Source organism: Cebus imitator, unplaced genomic scaffold, assembly GCF_001604975.1.
Source record: "Cebus imitator isolate Cc_AM_T3 unplaced genomic scaffold, Cebus_imitator-1.0 Scaffold489, whole genome shotgun sequence".
NCBI classification, from domain to species: domain Eukaryota; kingdom Metazoa; phylum Chordata; class Mammalia; order Primates; family Cebidae; genus Cebus; species Cebus imitator.
Window position 1 is genome coordinate 800,091 of NW_016107804.1, and position 21,556 is coordinate 821,646.

General features: G+C 41.5%; 1 protein-coding gene across 17 annotated transcripts in view; it reads right to left on the reverse strand.

Moving 5' to 3' along the window:
• The window catches only part of PPP2R2B (protein phosphatase 2 regulatory subunit Bbeta), a 499,440-nt gene that overhangs the window by 275,999 nt on the left and 201,885 nt on the right, over positions 1 to 21,556 (reverse strand). For 6 of the 17 annotated variants that reach the window (XM_017513236.2, XM_037733006.1, XM_017513241.2 and 3 more), the window contains one exon: positions 18,058 to 18,251. The exons of 6 other annotated variants lie outside the window; for them this stretch is intronic. In XM_017513236.2, coding sequence (XP_017368725.1) covers positions 18,058 to 18,251 — 194 coding nt within the window. Of the gene's footprint in view, positions 1 to 18,057; positions 18,252 to 18,646; positions 19,139 to 19,179; positions 19,223 to 21,556 lie in introns of those variants that run through there. 5 more of the 17 variants (XM_017513239.1, XM_017513246.1, XM_037733008.1 and 2 more) reach the window with 4 other exon arrangements.

Sequence of the window (21,556 nt, forward strand, 5' to 3'; positions counted from 1 at the left end):
CTTGGCAAATCTCCCAGATCAGTTCATGTTGGTATGAAATAGCCTGAGAAAACTTTCTGTGAAAGCAACAAGGAATATTATAAAACTACCATGTAAATGAATGGGACATAAATAGCAGCTCAACATGGGCTCAATCAATGTATTTTACCAAAGATACCTTTGGGTTTCTATCAAATTTCAAGGTGCGAAGTCTCTTGCTTATCTACATTAGAGAGTAGAATGTGGCCTATCTGTAGATTAGAATGGCACGGAAAGGAGGTGGTATGAAGGACAGTTTTACGTAGGGAGAAAAAAAAACTCTACATGAAGTTTACCTTGGAGAGATGAAGAAAATATGGTATTTAGCACTATTATCTGTTTTTATATCTTATTGAAGGGATTTAACCAAAAGATATAAGAGCAAAGTCACAAAAATCAGGAAAACAATTTTTCTAGTGATTTTACATTTACCTTAGACTATGGTTTCCTCTCAAGGTACCTAGCAGATTAAAATTACTTTGTGACGTGACACTACCACCCTGCTTTCCCTTTTATAGCTCTCATCTTAAAATGTTTTACAGGTCAACACAAACAGGTAAAACAAAAGCAATCATGCTATTTTAAGTATACATTTTCCTTGGGCCTATTAAATTTAGAAAAGCGTATTTACTCTTTCAAGTGGCTAGTTGTGGCTTGAACTGATTGCTTGATTAATCACTCAAACTCTGGCTCTAGACCATCTTATCCAGGTTCTCTTTTTAGTATACCAAAAACAGAGGTCATGAGGTTGCTTAGATCATGAAACTAAGGAAGGAAACCAAGCCTTTGACACAGAAAACAAGCCATACTTTCTAAAGCCAAGATCATCTCATGAGTGGATGGTAGTATTCTCCTACGTTTCTCTGACATAATGTACCCAAACTCTGTCACTAACAGCCTCATTGCAATACACTACACTTGACCAGCTGCCCCATGTGCAGACCTCTCCAGTAGGTCCGATAGTCACCAATCCACTGATTAAACATTTTAAAACTGGCTTTGGCAAAACATGCCAGAAATTCCTTCAGAGTAATTAAAACCACCCTCTGTGTCAATAAACACAGACTGTGAAATCTTTCACGTGCAGAGGGGCTGGCTCTGACCCACTGGCTCCAGAACATTTTTTCTTAGATGGGCTTTCCATCATTGCAGTTGATTTTCACTGACTCATCTAGACCACTGCTCAGCCCCCTTATACAAAGATTGGCTGAGGTCAGAGATATCATCTTACCTTTCTTGTTTCGGTCAAGACATGAGAACCAAAGGGGCTATAAACCTAAGGGCCAGGCTGATTGCCAAAGCCCTTTCACCCAGATCTTCAGGTGAGAGATCTGAAAAAGGATTCTTGCTATAGAATAAATATGACAGTCACAGTGTTCACTGACCACTGCTCTTCCAGCATTCAAACTGATTTTCATTTGAAGAATTATTAATGTGTCTTCAAAGTAAAAGGAAGAACTCAGGTGGATATTTACTGCATTGATTCCCAGAGACTAGTCACACAGTAGACACTCCATGAATTGTTTCTCACCACAATGGCAGCTTTGTTGTTTTTATTATATAAACAATGTATCTATTTATTTCAACTGTCATACATTATAGAAAATATAAAAATAGTAGAAGTTAGTTAAAATTTCATCAGCCTGAGCTATCAATATATTTTGGTAGCCATCTTTTCCATAGAATTCTTTATGTACACGAACAAAATTTTATGTAAGAGAAACCATACTATACATGCCCTTTTATCATGGATGAAGCTAACTTTGACTTTCTTTAAAATATAGAATTTTTTGTTTGTTTGTTTGTTTGTCTTTTGAGATGGAGTCTTGCTCTGTCACCCAGGCTGGAGTGCAGAGGTGTGATCTCAGCTTGCTGCAGCCTCCACTTCCTGGGTTCAAGTGATTCTTGTGTCTCAGCCTCCAAAGTAGCTGGGACTACAGGCATGCTCCACCACACCTGGCTAATTTTTGTATTTTTAGTAGAGATGGGGTTTCACCATGTTGGCCAGGCTGATCTTGAACTCCTGACCTCAAGTGATCTGCCCCCCTTGACCTCCCAAAGTGTTGGAATTACAGGTGTGAGCCACTATGCCCAGCAGTGGTTTTTTTTCTGACTTCTTTCTTCCCCCTCATAGCCGATGTTAATAAACTTTAACATACTTTTTCTTAATGATATTATCATGTAATAACTCATATAACATGAATGAGGTTTCACTTAATAAATACCTGCTGAATGGTTAAAAAAATGAAAGAACACACACACACATAAACACATGAATGGATGAAAGAATAAATAATCAATTATTATCTTAATTAGCCAATACAGTTTCCAAGTGATTGAAGAAATCCCAGAGCACATCTTTTGATATCTCCCCTGCATCTTTAAACCTTAGTTGGGGTAGGAGAACCTGGCTTTACCTGTTCAGAGTGACCTGCAAGTCTAAACTCCCAAGAAAAGAATATGTAACTGGCTGCTGTCCTAACTACAGAAATGCTATTAATCCACTCTCAAATTGAAATCAAATTCAAAAGCCATTTACTAAGCACCTGTGTGCCAAGAACAAAACTGTCCTTTGTACGATAAGCTAGAGGCAAAGATGTGGTGACTGCCTTCCCAAAGTGTCTGTCTTCTTGGGAGACGATGTGCAGGATCCGTCTCTTTAGGGCTAGCTGTCTGAACGTGGACCTCAGTTGCCACATTCGTTAAATGGGGAAAATGCCTATAAGCTCATAGGATCGCTGTGGTGATCAAAGAACTTCAGGAATTCGGGAAAAACTTCACAGAAAAATGTGGACTGGAGGCAGGCCTTGTAGGTACTAGGGAAGGAAAAACAGCACACATAGAGGCAGGGAAGCAGGAAAGGCCTGGAGTAGTGAGGACCCAGCACAAGCTAGCCTCAGTGCTTTGAAGATCACTTAGGAGAGACCTAGAAGACGACAGGACAGGCAGGCAACACGAAGGTTTACAAGCATAGGAGAAAACTGTGAACAGACTAATCTTCTTAAAGGGTCAAAGAAAAGTAAGGTTTTTTTTTTTCTGCCTTTTCAGCATGTGCCAATGTCTAGATCAAGGCCATTCATATGAGTGACTCAAAGGCAACCTGCTTGTCAAGTAATTGGGAGGAAAAAAAACCCTGGCTTGCATAATGGGCTCAAATCCAAGTTTCTAAGACTTATAGGAAAAATTCTGATCGGAAAATTTCCATCTCAAATTGTGCTGTGGAAGCATAAGGACTGAGTAAGCATGTTGGCAGCTGAAGTACAATGCGATAATCAGACTGCTTTTGCTTTTTTCTTCTACAGTGCACACAGATTTTCAGGTCTTGGTGGGTCCTTAGCAAGTTTTTGATCTCTGACCCACAAGGGGTCAGAGAACCTATAGAAAAATACATCTTGTTCACAAATGGAACTGCACCCAAAACTTTCCCTCTATATCCTATTAGGTGACCAGAGGGTCCTGACTTCTAAAGCATAGTATGTCAGTTTCACCCAGGCTAATCCTACAGAATGGGAAAAGGGATTAGAAATTAGTCATTGCAGGAGATGTCAGTTGGAAGCACTAAACTGTCCTAATCTCTTCTGATAGTTCAAGGTTCTGGGGAAGCTTTTCTCTGCCTTTCATATTTTCTCCTTTTAAACTAGCACCATTGAGGAATTCCAGGAAGCATGTCCCTACAGATCTGTGCTACTCTAATTAATCCCACCTACCCTTGGCTCCAAGACAGAAGAGAAAGAGAATGAAAAGTAATTTTAATATTGTACCCCCAAATCTCCAGTGAAACTTGGAGTTTCTAGAAGATGCTTTAACGCTTTCAGTCCTCTGAAGGCAACTGGGTCACCTACTGACCACCACAAATATTTATCCATTAAACTGCCCATCTATCCATCTATCCATCCATCCATCCAACCATCCCTTAAATTTTATGTGCTTACTCTGTGTACAACTTTTAAAATATTTTATAAAATTTTCTAAATTAAAAAATGCCTCAAAGAGCTTAATATTTTTATTTCAATACCCCAAGACATTTCAGAGAGGAACAATGCCCTAAATACTCAAGCCAAATGAATTGGGATTTCAGATTAACTCCCAACTGTAATCCCCAAAGACAGCTGAAATGCAGACAGCAAATATACTTTGAAAATGGACCAAAAATCACTCACTGAAAATATGGATAGAACACAAGTAGAAAAGGCCTTAGCAATTACAAAGGTACTCCTTGGGATAGCGATTTTAGAAGGCAATTTATTCCTATCATCTAGAAACATAATTGTTCATACTATTTGACCCAGTAATCCCGCCTTTAGAAACTTGTTCTAAAAAATAACCCAAGAGATGATTTAGAGTCATGCCATTATTTATCTGTCTCACAATTATTACAGCAAATATTGGAAATAATCTAAACTTCCATTTTAGGTGGCTGGTAAAATTATGGTTCAACTATAGAATGTTAGCTATAGTGGTAATTTATCAGATTTGTACTTTTCATTTAGATTAAGCAATAGTGCCAGTTTTGGGAGAAGACTAGAGATGTCTGGAAGTCTCAAGTCAATGATAGTTAAAGTCTAATTTTTTCAGATTTGCATGGGTTCAAATTGTATTCAACCACACATAGTATTAACCAAAAAAAAAAAAAAGTTAGCACAGCTTTCAGAAATGTCAAATTTGTACCCCATGAGAGGCTAGCTCATTAAACAACCACACTAGTTGTCATACTGGGTCAATCATTCTTTGAAGTTACCTACTCACCAGTTTGAAGAAAATTAACATTTCTGGGTCACCAGGTTCCATATACTCATCTACAAATGATGCCCTGGAACCATGAAAGTAATTTTATTTAACATAGGTGGGCAACCGAATCCCAGGGAACAAACTACTCACCCATGTGCTTAATGGCAGAGGCTAAGAATTGAGCCTGACTCTTCTCTCAGAAATGGTCCAAGTACCTGGAGCTTTGGGAGGTAGAAGGGCAATGGGATCAAATTAAAATTCAATGGCTGTATCTTTATGAAATTTCTTCGATCTTCACCCCATATAAGTTCCCTAGGATAAACTTAAGCACCTTGAAAATCTGTGACAACGTGAGATGGAAGCAAAATATGCATAGAACAAAAGTGGAAAAGGGCCACAGTAATTACAAAGCTCTTCCTTGGGACAGCCATTTTAGAAGGTCATTTATTCCTATCATCTAGGAACATAATTTTTCGAACCATTTAACTCAGTAACCCTGCCTTTAGAAACATGTTCTAAAACATAACCAAATACACGATTTAGAGTCTAAAACATAACCAAAGATATTACTTATCTATTTCAGAATTATTATAGTAAATATTGGAAATAATCTAAACTTTCCTTATTAGGCGACTGGCAAAAGTGTCGTTCAACTATAGAATATTATAGAAAAATGCTAACAGTTTGTGTTTAGGGCAAAAGCAAACAAGCCCTATATACAACGCTGTTTTGCATATAATTCTAGCGTTCTCCATTCACTTCTCTCTGTCTCTGACACACACACACACACACACACACACACAGTCTGGAAGGAAATACGTACAGCACATTAAAAATGTTTATAATGACTGTCTCTGGCATAGCTAGAAGTAAATTTGATTTTCTCTTTGGACTTTTCTGTACAGTCCAAATTTTCATCAGTGAACATGTACTTTGTTGTCATAGAGGATTTTTCTTTTCCTTTAACAGTTTTCATATTCACATTCACGTGTGTTTTTAATGTATATATTCCCAATGGCATGCAAGCTCTGTGAGAGCAGGGTCTTGATTTTTTTAAATTTTATACCTAGGTTTTTTAGCACAGTACCTAATATATGAAAAATGTTTTAAAAATGACTACTGAGTCAACTACTGGACAGACACTGATTAGAAGGGATATGGTTATGTGTGGGAAATCTAATGAGCTGTCAAACACTCTGTTACATCTCTAATCTCCAGCTCACTTGTTAAAACAACATGCCACCTTCCTTGCATACTTTTGCCTCCTAACATCACACAAGACTCTGCCTCCAATAAGGAAAGCCATTGCCACAACTCTCTACCTGCCGGCATCCCACCAAGGCCCCACTTCTCCACTTCACCATTTCTGGTGAGGTGAGCTTCCCTCCAGCACTCACTAAAGCCACTCACTTGGAAGATTAACATTGTTTGAACCAGTACTGTGATCCCAATGCTTTTCTAGATATGGGGGTCAGCAAATGATGGAGGACAGGCTAATCCTTGATTTTGTAAATAGAGTTTCACTAGAATACAACCATGCCTACATACTATAATGGAAGAATTGAGTAGCTGGGACAGACTACTCAAGGCTATGGTCAACTAAGCCTAAAATATTTATTATCTGGCCCTTTGCAGGAAAAGTTTACTGTCCCCTATTCCAGAACATCGACATACTTTTACATGATGGAGTTAATACCAAAGTTTCATCCTATTAGGATATTCTTAGGCAATATGAGATCCAAAGTATATGTCTAAGAACTTTGTCCAGAAAAATTATTGTATTGTACCTCAATTTGCTTTTAAGAACATATATTTTTATGTCAGACATACCTGCATTCAAGTCCTAGGTTTGCCGATTGATACTGAGAAAAATGACACAAATTCTCTAAGCTTCAGTTTTATCATCAGTAAAGTAGAAATCTGTTTTCTCTTTCACTCCCTAAGTGTGTAATGAGTGCTTTGTCCACAGATGCTATACTAGGAGATGGATAAACAATGGGGAATAAGATCTGAAGTCTCACCTAATTCCACGCTAATTGTACATAGTTTTGAGGGTTGTTGTGAAGCTTAAATTATATATATACACACATAGATATATACATGCATAAACACATATATATGCACACATGGGCATCTATATCATATATACATCATATATAGTGTACAATGGATACATGATACACAGTATATCACAGAGTACATGCAGAATACTTAACCCGATTCCTGCTACATTGCAGGCATTCAGTATACAGTGGCTCTTCCTCATCATAATTACAGCGGAAGCCCTTTTAACAGACCTCCAAGGAGCTGACTTTCCAAAATTGAAAAAAGCCTTCCATTCCCTCTGTAAAACAGGCCTACAACATGCTTTATAAATACTCACAGTTAATTGAGTAGGCTAATCTGTGGTACATATGCACAATTCTGCGTTTTCAGGTTGAGCTGCATGTTTACTGAGAGCCATTTGTGTTTGTTTCCAGATCTCCTGATGCAGGTTACACTTGTTATTTAATTAAATATTATGGAAGGTGATGAGAGGAATAGTGTGAAAAGAAAGGATGATTGTTTCATATGAAAAGTCAGTTGAAGAATTTCAAAAGACTTGACAAAGAATTGTCAAATTAAAAGTAGGAGATATAAAAATTTGGGAATAATTATAAGAATCTAGGAGAATTCTGTAGTAAGATTGCTTCTGTGATATTTATGGTCTTGTTTAACCTCAAGGAAATCAAAATTGGGCATGGTGTTTGTCATTTGGGGTATGTTTCGTGCAAGAAAAATATTACCATCCCCAATCAGCAGATCCATACTCAAAGGTGAGGCCTTGATTCTTCATCGGGCCTTTCTTTGAAATTAGTAAATTTGGTATATTATTTTCTATGACTCCTTCCCCTAACTTTTCAAGTTCACTGTCAACTTGGTTTCAAATGCATGGAGTAGAAGGATTCTTTTGTATTTGTTTATTTCTCACATATAAACAATAACACGTTGCCTAGTCCCCTGCCATATTTTTGTAGGCAAGAAAACACTCAGCAAGATGAAGTGACCTGCCCAAGGCCACAGAACTAGCACAGCCAGTGGTGGGTTTAGAGCCAGGTGGGCTCTGATTCCACCACCTCAGCCACCTCATGATAATAGAGAGATAAACAGGACACAGTCTCACGCACCCTGGCTTCTGTGGTTAATTACATTTTGAGAAGGACTGAGTGTCACTTGCCCAAATAGATGGAAAGATGTTTGAGAACAAGACTATACTCTTATACTTCACCATATGACCCAGCACATCCTACATAGCACTTGGCAATAAGTAATTTTTGTTTGAATTGATAAATTTTCTTTCCTACTTTGTAATAATGGAAGAAATTGGGGCCTTCCTGGTTCCTGAAAGAACTACGTTCCCTTGGAGTTTATAACCCCCTCCGTGGAGTATACAATAGCAGGAGAGAAATGCTACTGTGCCTGTCAGATCATGTCACTGAGAGCTTAACCTCATTGATTGGCACTTGCTCTTCCCCATCAGTGTGGCAAGATGAGCAGCGCCCTGCTCACCAGATGGTTATTTGTTCCACCAGCCACCTTTGCTGCGTCCCTGATTCACTCCAGCCCAGGACTGTCTCCAGCATTCATGCTGCAAGGCAGCTCCTGCCAACAACTTTGCCAAATGGCTCCTCTCAAAGTCATGGCTGCCCAGACAGACTGGCTCCTCCATCTGCAGCAGCTTTTGGCAAAGAGAAGTTTCCCTTTCTGGCTCCGCCTCTTGGCTGCACCAGAGCCTTCTTGCCAGAAGGATGCTCTGACCCATCAGGAAGTACAGCCAGACCTGGAATTTCTGGAGTCATTAAAGCCTATTCCTGTGTTTTCCCTATCTCACCCCTAGTAGAACATCAGAACATACCAAAGAGATCTAGATGATCACAAATGCAGAAATAATGCCTCATAGAAACTAAGAGTCAGAAAAGTCTGTAGAGAGCATGTCTTCCCTCCCCCAACTTCAACCTTATTATAGTTGATTAGGAAACTGAAGCCCAGGGAGTAAAAGTGACTAATTATGGTGGCAGGACTGGAATCCTATCCAGGTCTTGCGATGTGCATTCCACATTACTGTTTACAATACTGCATTGCCTTCCCATTTTCCCTCAGTTCATTTTCAAGTCCTTGGTAGAAATCGGACCCCTGTATTGATTTATTCAGAAGAATATTTTTTTTAGAAAAATGAATCATCTTTTCTCTGTCAACATCATAACTGTGCTTTTAAATAGGGTGTTCACATACTCTATTGTGAAGAATTTTTGCCAAGTTTAAGAATACATGGTTTGGAATCAGGCAAACCTGGATGTGACTTCTGTTCTACTCACTGTGTGTAACAATGGACTAGTAATCATATCATTCTGCTTTAACTTTTCATTTAAAGGAGGATAAGAACAGTATCAGCCTATACAATTAAATTGGATTACATGAGCAAAATACTTCAAAGCTCAAAGCCGGTACCTGGCATACAGAAAGCCCTCTATAGCTACCAGCGATCATTATTATTTATTAACATTCAAATCCACAATGGTTTTGGAAGACACAATACTGGGCACATATAAATAGAAATGCCAGGTATTCTCATTCTCTACATTAGGAAATTCAGGTTCTTGAGTTTAAATGACTGATCCAAGATTACACAGAAAACAAACAGAAGACCAGAGATTTCTGATGTTTTTCTTGCCATTTTGCTAAGAAATGGGAATGGTCATCTCAGCTTTAAGGGTAATAAAATCAGGAAGGGGAACATTTAAACAAAAACACATATACACAAATAATCACTGCAGCATTTTATGTAACATAAAACCTGGAAACAATTTTCTATCCACAGAGAACTACTAAATAAACTTTGATACAGTCATACTATGGAGCACTGTGCAGCCATTAAAAGGCACAAGACAGATGCTGGTGTTCTGATATGGAAAGATCTTGAAGGCATATTACTAAGTAGGAGAACAAACAGTGCAAATAAAACAAGCAGTGTGTATTCATTTATGCAAACATCCTCCCCAACGATACACCTGTACATGTATATTTAAATGTATGAACAGAAAGACGGCTCTGAGGATACCTACCAACTACTGATAATGGTAACCTTTGGGTAGAAAAGTAGGATGGGCATGGGATGGAGGAGATTCATGCTTTATCTACCTATCATGCTTGAATCCTTTTAAGTAAGAAAGAATGTAGTATTATTCTACTTAAAAACACAAAGGCAGAGGGAAATGTGAATGACAATAGTGCAGTTGGCATTAACCTACAGACCTCCCAACATGAGTATCTCTAGCCCTAACCTGACTTCTACAAAGCTACATGAGCAATGTCAGTCTCACTGAGTTTCCTGTGTGGCTCTCCCTGCTGGTAAAGCCCTTCCTGGTGGCATTTTGTATTTAAGCACCCAAGTTCTGTCTCTTAGACTACTGGGAACTCCCAGCAGCATCTTGGTGCAATATTCCCCAGTAGAGATATTTACAGCTTTGCTACCCTCTATACCCTTGTGTGTCTGTAGAGGGACACAAAGCTGATCCCTTTACATTAAGTGGAGGAAGTGGCCTGCCATTCTGTGACCATTTAAGGTTCATTACTTAACAAGGATTCATAGCAGTATGATATGCAATGCCTGATGGAGGAGGTTTCCAGTTCCCCAGTGTTATGGACCAAATTGTGCCCCCCTCCACCCTAACCTATATGTTGAAGCCCTAACTCCTAGTGTGACTGTATTTGGAGATAGGTCCTTTAAGGAGATAGTTAAGATTAATGAGGTCATAAGGATAAGGTCTTATAGGGCTGGTGCCCTTACGAGAAGAGAAAAAAGTGGCAGAGCTTTCTCTCTCCCTTTTCACACTTGCATACAGGAGAAAGGCCACATGAGGACCCAGCAAGAAATTGGTTATACATGGAGAGACTTTACCAGAAACCAACCCTGCTGGCACCTTGATCTTGGACTTTCCGATTCGAGAACTGTGAGAAAACAAAATTCCTATAGTTTAAGAAACCTAGTATGTGGTGTTTTTTTTTAATGCAGTCTGAGCTGACTAATGCACCAAGCACAAAGGCCAGTACACCTGAAACACATCCTCCCACAGGTAAGGTACTCTTGGTACACTCCGTCCAACAGATCCCATCCTTCTCATGTTAAAGCCTGTTCATAGGGGCCCCTCTAGATGCCTAAACTCCATACATCATTTTTCCCCTTACCCGAAGACCCCCCTTCATTTAACATTTGTTGTAAGCAATCAAGCCTTTTACTTCTAAAGCACAGAAGTGAAAGTCTGACTTCCTCTATATATGCACACACCCCTTCCCATTACCCAGGATGACCCTTTCTCCAAAGAAAGCTATGAACATTGACTATCAATATTTCCCACTATTAACTCTTTCCACAGTGAACTTGGAGCAGAAGAACTCAAGTGTTGCTGGGTTATTTCTGACAAAACTCCTAGTGGACTTATAAAAATAATCTGTGCTTTCTGTGAGATAGTTTTATTGGGGCTGACTTTCAGCCTGATTCTAGAGTTCTACTGGAGAGGCAAAAGAAGGAAATTTGGTGGTAAGATGACAAGTTGGGTGAAAGAAAACTCATCTTCTTATTAATGGAAGATGAGGGGAACCAGCTGGAGAGCCACTCTGGCCAAACATCTTCATATTTATGTGCAAAAGGACATCTGCCATCCCACAGCTGCCTCTGTCATATTCCCCTTGCTGTGGCCCAGGAGAGTGGGTGCCTAGATGGCCCATCTCAGCTCAGCCCAGGAGCTGCATGGCTACTGTCCTACACTGGGGATGAGTGACATGGAGAAAGCTATTCAAAAAAACTCCAGCTAGTTCTCACATCTTGATTGCTCAATTCCATAACATTTTTTTTTCTTTTCTTATTACAGAACAGAAGAAATCTACAGGAGCAAGTCAGCTAAGGATTCTGTGCTGCGTCAGAGAATTCAGCTCCCTCCCTGTGGAATAATGGAAAAGGCCCAGAGATGTGCACTGCTGTGCTAGGAGAAGATGGGTCAAGTGAATCCAGCAGCAACAAGTAGGCACCAAGGGGATACATGTGGAGAGTAGAACACAACTTGCATGTTCCCAAAAGATCCTGAGAAGCATGGGTGGGCAAAGAGCATGTGCCTAGAACCACACAGTCATGGGCTCTAATCTGGTTATGCCACTTACAAGTGAGTATGTTTGTAATACACATGTGTTTGTTACACAAGTTCCTTTGGTTCTCTGTATTTGGTTGCATTAAACCCATTTTTAAAATAAGAAGGTTCCTCAAAATTTCTTATTTTAAAAATGGGTTTAATGCAACCATACTTTCCGGATTGTTGAAGGAGATTAAATGAGTAAATATAAGAAATACCTAGGAAAATGCTCGGAATGGACAGTACTCATGACACCTTAGTTCCTTTCCCTCAGCTAAGTGTCTAAATTGGACCCTTATTTCTTCTTGCATATAAACACCAAAGTCTTGGAATGTCAGTCTACAGCTGTGCTCTTTTCATTCAGCATTACCAATATTTTGACAGGACTGGCCTAATATTATTCACCCCAGGTTTACTGGTACATTTCTGACTAGCACTCATAAAGGGCTTGGGATTGCCCCTGGGGACCTGGATGCTAATAATAAATACTTGCTAGTGATTTTCAATGCATTCCGGTTATTATGTTTAGTAGCAGAACATTTCCCCATCCCCAGAAAGGTCATTTATAAAAGTGTAAGGCAGCTCTTCTCACCTCCCATTTCAGGTTTCTCTGAGAACAGTGGAGAGTGCAAACATTCATCCATATGCATTGGAAATAGCATTCTGATCTGGTATTTGCATACAAACACCAAAGCAACTTAAGGAGCTATGAGGCAGCTCTCCATCATATGACACTACCTCCTTTTATTTTTTCAATGCCCTCCCAGCATCTTCATATCAAAAGCCATTTTCATGTACCTTCCCAGCCTTATTCAGCATATCTTCCTTCTTTCTGGAGTGTATATGGAATGGTGGATGAAGGAGGAAACTTTGCTTTCTCACTTTTATTCTCTGTGGTCCTAAAAAGCTAACGCATTTCACGAATCACTCAGTTCTCAAGTTTGGAGACCCTCTAAACTCAACTCATCCAAGACTGGACTCTTCTTATTTTACCACATTGCTGAGAAATGGCCATATGTTGTAGTATTACTTGAATAATGTCAGTGTGTGGTTAGGTTACCAAGGCCCTATTCTATTATGAGGTACTTTTTTGTTATGATTTCTTCATACCAAGCCAAGATCCACTTCCTTGTAATTTCTCACTCATTGTTTCAAATTTTGCCCTGAAATGCACTTATCTGAGGTATCTCATCTATCCATACAGTTTTAAGTACCTTTCGTATGCTGGTGATGTTTAATCTCAAATTGATTATCCATTCCAGGTCTTTCTCTTGAGCTTCAGACCCAGAAATCCAGTTGTCTACTTGTGAAGTCTCACTGTGAAACTAGATGTCTCACAGGCTTCTCGAACTAATCAGTTTTCAAAGTCTGTTTGCCCTTTCAGTGACAAGCCCCATTATGCATCCATTTTCATGGCAAAATTCTGGGAGTCATCCTTGATATCACCTTCTCCATCTGCACCCAATCATATCAAGTAAGTCCTATGCATTTTTTCTCTATTATGTATCTCAAATCCATCTAATTCTCTCCATCTCTACTGCTGCCATCATCCCGGAGCACACCATGACCTCCTAATTATTTCCCAACTTTCATTACATGCCTGGATCTCTAACCCCATCCTACACAGCAGCCAGACTAAGCTTATAAAAAAAACAAATCTGATCATATTTCCATCTCCTCCAATCGAAATCTCTTAATGGCTTTCCATTCATCTTTGGACAGGGTCCAAACTCCTTGTGGTCTGCAAGGCTTGATGTGATCTGGTCCTGAATAGTTCTCCAGTCTTTTTTACCCCAATATTTTATTGTGAAAATCCAACGGACTGCAAATTGGGAAAAAAGTACAGTAATTATCCATAGACTCACTACCTTGATTTAGTCCTTAACATTTCATACTTGCTTTATCATATGTCTATTCATTTATCCATTCCTCTATCCTAGCATTAATCTTTCTTGCTTTTGGTACATTCTAAGATGAACTGCAGACTCCAGTCCCATATTTGTCACTCTTCTCCCTGCTCCCAGCCATAGTCATCTTTCCATTCCTTGAATCAGGCTATTTTATCTCTCTGAACATTTGTACCTAATGTCCCTTCTACCTGAAATGCTTTCAGCTCTTGTTGATTGCAGATTCATCCTTTAGTTCTCAGCTTCACCTGTCTCTAAGAGGCTGTCCTTGAACTCCTAATCTAAATTAGATCCACCTTTCTACCTTATGACCCCAAGGCACCTTGTGCCTTTCCTAAGTATCACTTATCACAATTGGTTAACTATATATTTATTTGCAAGATTATTTGTCTAATACTATCTCCTCTGCTAGACTGAAAGATCCATGAGGACAGAGACCATGTCTATCCTGGAACATCCTGTATCCCTTCTGCAAAACCTTACTGTTTGTTGAAGGAATAAAAGGCTGAATGAATCCATAATTGAAAGGAGCTACTCAGAACTGTAAACTTATTCTTCCTTTAATATGTATAAACAAGATAGTTTTTAAAAAAGGCTTCTGAGGGAAGATGGAACCCACTTGTTGCCAGAATATAACCAACAAGTACATTAAGTAATAATAATAGCTATAATGAATTAAGGCTGGGCTTTGTATTAGTCATGTCCCGAGTGCTTGAGTGCTTTCTCTGTATCAAATAATTTTTCTTTGGCATGGGGTCTATTGTTAGTTCCATTTTCCAGCTAAGGAAACTGAGAACAGAGCAGTTATTTTAAAACACCCCATCTATGTAGAATATTCAGTCTGTGGCCCCATTTGAAAGTAGGAAGATTAATCTAGAAAACTCACAGACTGCTATAATGGAGATAGGGTTTTACTTGGCTCTAACAGAAGCCTAAAAATACAGCAGGAAACCCACATATAGAAAGATTTAAGAGATGAATCCTTGGTTAGAAAACCTGGAGTTTCATATCAAAAAAAGAAGAAAGAAACCAATCAAACCGTTGTGTTGACTTTATTTTTGTGGGAAATTTCAACCCACCCAAGTCCCTTCCTCATATATAACCCCATACACACACTTCAAATTATCCCTGCAAAGGATTTTATGCCAGATGGAAACACAGCTTACACACCAAGATAAAACCATTGCAATCTTTCCCATAGTAAGAGCTGATAGTTAAAGGAAAATGAAGCAGTGCAGAATTTCCTAGTGGGAGAACCTGGCCTTCAGACACTGGCTTGAGTTTGAAGACAAGGTTTTCCACTGACTGTGTGACTTTTGGCAAATTAGTAACATCTCCAGTCCTCGCTTGCATCAGTTTCCTTATTTGAAAATGGAAATAACAACATCCATTTAACAGGGTTTAGATATACTGAAATGCTATACATAAAGAGCTCAGCACAGTGTTTGGAACATAGAAGATGCTCAAAGATGTTAACCTTAAAAGAGGAGGAAGGATAGGGAAAGGTAGGGGAGGGCAGTAATTTTCATGCTCAGAATTAAAAAAAAAAGAGTCCTAGGAAATTTATTTAATAAATGCCATCATGCATTATTTTGAAAGAGGGAGAGAGAGAGAGAGAGAGAGAGAGATAGGGAGAGAGGAGAGAGAGACTGAGAGAGGGGAGCTTGGGTGAAAGTGTCCTTTAGCGTTTGCATTGCTCTTAGCTGGATGAACTTGCCTGCAGCCACCACTTACAATGCAAATTGAGTTTAGAGTCCTTCACACTAACTACACAGCAAAAATCTTTCAGCTTTAAATAGAACACTGCAATGTGGAATGATCTGAGCAAATGGAAGAAAAATTCAGAAATACACGTAAGGAGATATTTTGGAGGGAAAAAAAAAAGAACAATCTGACATAACCGAGCAGGTAGGAGGAAACTGTAGAAATATTAAAAGAAACAGAAAGGCAAGATCTATAGAAGGACCTAGAAGCTAATTTCCCACCCAGTAAGTGGATATAAGTTCATAAAGGGGAAGAAAACTTTTGGGGCAAGTTCCCAGGGAGGAGAATTTTAACAAAGATTCTTTTGATCTGGTGCTCTTTCAAGGTATGCTAACACGTCTTAAGGTATTGGAGGAACAGGGACTCTTCCCCTCTGGAAGCAAAATTGCATGAATCTTCCCTGAAACAAATAGGTCAAAACCATAGAGAACTTCTTGCTCTATCCAACTTCTGGTATTTACATCATTTAAGTTATATTTTCCTTTTATTTCTATACCTTTCTCTAAGATCAGATTTTAAAACCTGGAAGCTACTGTGAAATAAAGGTTTGTTAGTTTTGAGTGCATTTAGTATGTGTGTGTGTGTTTGAGAAAGAGAAAGAAATCTGAGAGGTTGATTCTTACATGTCGGAAAGCTCATTGCTATAAACTCATATCTAATTTTTGACTATATGAACCTAGCTTTCTATCCAGAATCAGAATTTTCAAAAATGCAATAAAAATAAGAACAAGGGTAATATCCAGGGCCCTGAAAGCAGTAAAGAATGTCATTTTTAACTGATTTCTTCACAATTGACACTCCTATACACATAGCTCCACTTTGGGCATTTTCTCAGCTTGCTAAGTTTCACTTGCCTGCATAATGTAATATACAAGAAAACACGAAGGCGGTTCTCTTTCTTTGTGGTTACAAACAGAAAGAAATATTCCCCCATAAGCCAACAGACTCAAGGCAACTTCTCTCTTGGATGACATGCTTAGATACAGAGTTAGTCATATGTTATCAGGTCACTGAGTCAGTGACAAAGCACTAAGACTGAGGGAGAACATCTTACAATCAGGTTGCCATCATGTGCAGAAAAAGAATTGGTAAGTATGGTGCTGTTTAGGGGAGGGATGGTCTGCACATCTTAAAAGCCATCTCTAAGCTCCTAGAGGCCAGAGCTTACAACCCTGCTTTATCTGTCTAGCACCATGGGCATACTAGGCTTGATGCTCTCCAAAAATGATGACAAATGGAGAATATACTTTCAATAGCACTGGGCATTCCTTCTAGCTAGAACTTCCAGAGATGCTTATAGAAGATGCCACCTTTGCCCCCAGATGTGTGTGTATCATTTTATGTCTTTCAGAGCTTGAACCCTTTTACTCCCCCCCATCACATTTCTCTAGGCGTCTTTTGATTTAAATATTAATTAAATATTACAGAAATTTTAGCATCTAAGAATAATAATTTTAAATTAACACTCCTTGAAACACTGTCCTAAGGCACTTCCACATACATCTTCTCGCATGGATATTACAATGTGGTAATGTAATACTTTGTATGAGTGGCTAAGGATAAAGGCCTACAGGTAGAAAATGAAACCAAAAATGCAAAAGTTTTGGCTTTGGGAGAAAAATGCCTCTACTCTCTATTCACACACAAAAGGCAGAATGAGATTCCACCTGCTGACTTTCCCTCCCTGCCCGCAGAGCACTAGGGCTAAATGTCAGAACAAGCTGGGAGAGGGAGAGACGACAATTTCACCTCTTGGCAAAGCTCAGCCTGCTGAACCCTCTTGCTTTCTGCTGGCTGTTGATTCAGCAGAAACTACTGCTGCAGAATTCATAATGGTGATTTTTAAAGGCCCCACCGACCGCGTTGCTCGCCCCACGTGTCAGCCTCATTCGCTGGCCGCCAGAGCACGATTTCCCCAGCCACCTTTTTATTTTTGCTAATACACTTCCAAAAGAAAAGAGGTTCTCCCGTTTGCAAAGGGCCTTTTGGGATTTTGATTGTCTGAGCAGGTAACCTGGCCGACCGGGGAGATGAATGGGCAGGAAATGAAACCATGCCCTCCCTGTAGCCACTGTGAGACACAACATCGTTTCTCTCAGGGAGGGGGGACCAAGGTCCTACTGGGCCCCTCCCTTTTTATCTCTCCCGAAGACCCCTGCAAATATCTTGGGGGAGGGGTCATCTGCCTTCCTGGGGTCATCTTTCCGGGCGAGAGCCCCGCCCTGAAAAGCCTAATCCCTGAGGGCCATTTTAACTCCCGTGGGCGCCGGGTCCACCTGCTGCTGAACGCCGGGCTCGCCTTGCGGAGCCCGGATGGATGTGGGGGGCACAGGCGGCTGCCGGGGCCAGCCGAGCCCCCGCCCCAGCCCCGGGGCCCGGAGGAGTCTCCGCCACTACGCGCCCAGCTGCCCGCGAAGCACAGTGATCCGCAACTTGCGCCCGGCCCCAGCGGCGGAATGCGGCGGGGCTGGCGTTACCTTCGGTCGCATAGCTGTGGTCGCGCAGGAAACTGTTGTTGATTTTGCGGGTATCAATGTCCTCCTCCATTGACAGCAGGCTTACTTGCGTGGGAACCAGAAGCCGGCAGACAAGTATCCATGATCCCTCCCCGCAGCCAGTCTCACAGGAGAGGGGGGCAGGGGAGCCAGTGGGACTGCACCATGGTCCGAGCCTGAGGAGGAGACGGGGAGGCGGAGAGAAAAAAAATAAAAACCCGGCAATGGAGCTGTCACCTCCTCCACTCGGGTTCTGCGAGGCTGCGGCGGCTCCTCCCGCGCGGTGCGCTCACTCCAGCTCCAATTCCCAGCGAGGATGCTGTGCTTGCCTCCGCTGCCTCCGGGTGCCAAGATGCGCTGTGCCCCGAGGGGTCTGGTCCCGCCCGCCCGCCCGGGAGGCGCTCACAAGCGGGGCTGGGGAGATGCCCAACAGGTTCCCCTCGTTGGCAGCCGCTCCAAAATGCAAAAAAGATCCCTCCTCCCCCTGGGAGAGCGGGCAGCCGCGACAAAATGGTGCCTTTCTGGACCCGAGCTGCAGTGGCGAGATGGCAGGGGCAGGATTCAGGCTTGCCTGGCCGGGATGAGGGTGCTGGTCCCACGGGAGGGCGGCTCCGACGGGCGGGTGTAGGGAAGCTGGCGGGGAGCTGGGCAGGGCGCTGCGGCCGGCGTCAGCGCACTCACCCTCACACCCACACGCGCGCACTCGCAGCTGCTGCTGCTGCTGCTGCTGCAGGAGGCTGGAGGCGGCTGGTGCATTAAAGGCGAGGCTCCTCCCAACCGCGTCAGCAGCCCCAGGACTCTTTCCCAGCAGCGGTGGTGGCCGAGGCAGAGGCTGCGGCTGCTCTTTGCTGCAGTGGGGCGCATGCAGCCGCGAACCGGCACCTGGGCAGCAAGCAGCTAGCTTGCAGGTTCACGTGGAACGCATAGACGTGCTCTTCCAACCTTCTCCCCTCTCAGGCCACTCAGCTAAGGGCCGCGTCTACGCTGACACCTTAGAGCCCCTAGCTTACCGCCTTTCTCTGGACACCTGCACTTGAGGACAGCAAAGAGAAGTAGGTTCCTTTGGATAGTCAGGAAGTCTACATCCAGGTCCCTTTTGCTCACCCTTATATGATGCATGTGGTCCCTTGGTGAAGTTAAAGGATAAGGTTTGGGGCTCCAAGCTTCAGAAAAAGAGGAGTGAGTGGAAATCACTGCTCAGAGCCTATCTTAAGCCTTCTATACTAGCAATAGAAGGGAGAGCAGGAGCCAGAACTTTGTAACTGACTCCTCCATTCCTATGAGTTAAATATCTTCTAACTGTAGGAGGCTGGTATTCAATAAAGCATTTGTGTCTGCACAGGTGGAGGAAAGCACATGGCTGAGTTATGAATGTAGTCAACAGGGTCAGGCTGAAAAAGTCCACTCTCCCTTGCCCTTTGCACTTCGTTGTGGACAAAGTACTGCAGCCCCTCTGTTAGGTTTTGCTTGTGCAGGAACACCTTCCATTTGCTCTCAGCATGGAAGATACACTGAAGCACGGGAACATAAGCATAAGAGCCCTGTGCCCAGGGAGCCACTGCTACCTGGGGGGATTTTCAGGTAACCAATTAATACAGAAAAGAGACCTGTCTTCCCACTTCAACTAGGAAAAAATATAGAATTCCACCCCCACCCATGTTTTCCCAAATTTCAAACTCAACTTTTGAAAGAAAATAGGATCATCATTATTATGAAACAACCAAAAACATTTAATGAAGCAACCCAAGTCATTAGAAAGCCAATTTGGAAAAGGCATTTCCTAGGTTTCATCTTTTAGAAGGTATTCATTTCAATGGGTATCACAGCAGAGAGAGACATCAGCAAATGTCTTGCTCAGTTAAGCTCCGCAAGTTTAGCTAGATGAGCCCAGAGGGACCTATGAGTTAATTATGTACACACAATGCTTCGACTAACACAATTTAGAAAGTATTTGAAGTTCAAAAAAATGGAAAAACAAGTCCTTAACTGATGTTGGGAATTGTCATTAGATTTCCATGCGGTATGGATACTTCTGGTACATAGAAAATGGCATCATCCCCATCTTCAGAAAGTGACTGCGTATCTCTGGGAGAAAAGAGTAGAAATGTTCCTTGACATAGTTTTTGTTTGCGTGTATGTGTCGGGAGGGAGTTCAACTTTCAATAGATTCCATTTTATTTTCATCTGGTGGTTAAGGCTTACACACTTGTTTGTTCAAAATCCACATTTGGAATTTTAGTAACAGGTGAAGACGGGTACGAGTTGATTTAATCCACTTCAGTACCAGTTGTCCTGGCTGGTTCTTCCATGGGATGAGATGCATCTATTATCAGGGTCTAACATTCAGTCCTTTTGTAGTTACACAGTCCAGCTTCTCTTGGATACTGGCATAATCTGGAGTAGGAGCTGGGGAGGGGGGTGAGTGGGGCCGGGGAAGCTAAGTTCATCTCTTAGTGAATCAACATGATGAGAAGACATTATGCCTTCAGTTGAAATGAACTTAAATTGTTTCAGGAGGCCTTGGAATAGTATTTCGGAAAATTTCTTCCTTATCTTTCTGAATCATGGGCTAGATTGGGACAGAGCTGTGTGATGAATCAGGTAGGCCCAGGCTCATTGGCCAGGCTGTGCTTGAGGAATTTTCGCTCTGTCGCCCAGGCTGGAGTGCAGTGGCACGATCTCAGCTCACTGCAACCTCCACCTCTCAGGTTCAAGCAAGTCTCCTGCCTCAGACTCCTGAGTAGCTGGGGCTACAGTTGCCCACCACTGTGCCCAGCAAATTTTTGTACTTTTACTAAAGACGAGTTTTTGCCATGTTGGCCCTGCTGGTCTCAAACTCCAAAGTGCTGGGATTACTGGCATGAGCCATGGTGCCCGGCCTCACTAGATTTTTCATATTGACTAACTGGCACTTAGTAGATCTTTAATTATATTTGTTTGAGACAAACATTTCTTAAACAAATGAATAAATTGCTGAATATCTCATTTTAATATTTAGGGTTCATACCTCTACCCTTCTTAAAATTCATACTAAAATAATCTGTTGAGATCTGGAAATTTCCTAGATTCTAAGCCGTATTCCTATTGAAATAATTGTTTCTATTTATTCCTGTATGCATATACATGATGAAAATTTACTGAGCACTTACCATATGCAAAGAATTGTTCTGGCCGGGCCTGGCGACTCATGCCTGTAATCCCAGCACTTTGGGAGGCTGAGGCGGGTGGATCACGAGCTCAGGAGATTGAAATCAACCTGGCTAACATGGTGAAACTCCATCTTTACTAAAAATACAAAAAATTAGCCCGGCGTGGTGGCACATGCCTGTAGTCCCAGCTACTCAGGAGGCTGATGCAGGAGAATTGCTTGAACCTGGGAGACAGGGGTTGCAGTGAGCTGGGATCGGGTCACTGCACTCCAGCCTGGGGGACAGAGCGAGACTCCATCTCAAAAAAAAAAAATTGTTATAGGTGCCAAGGA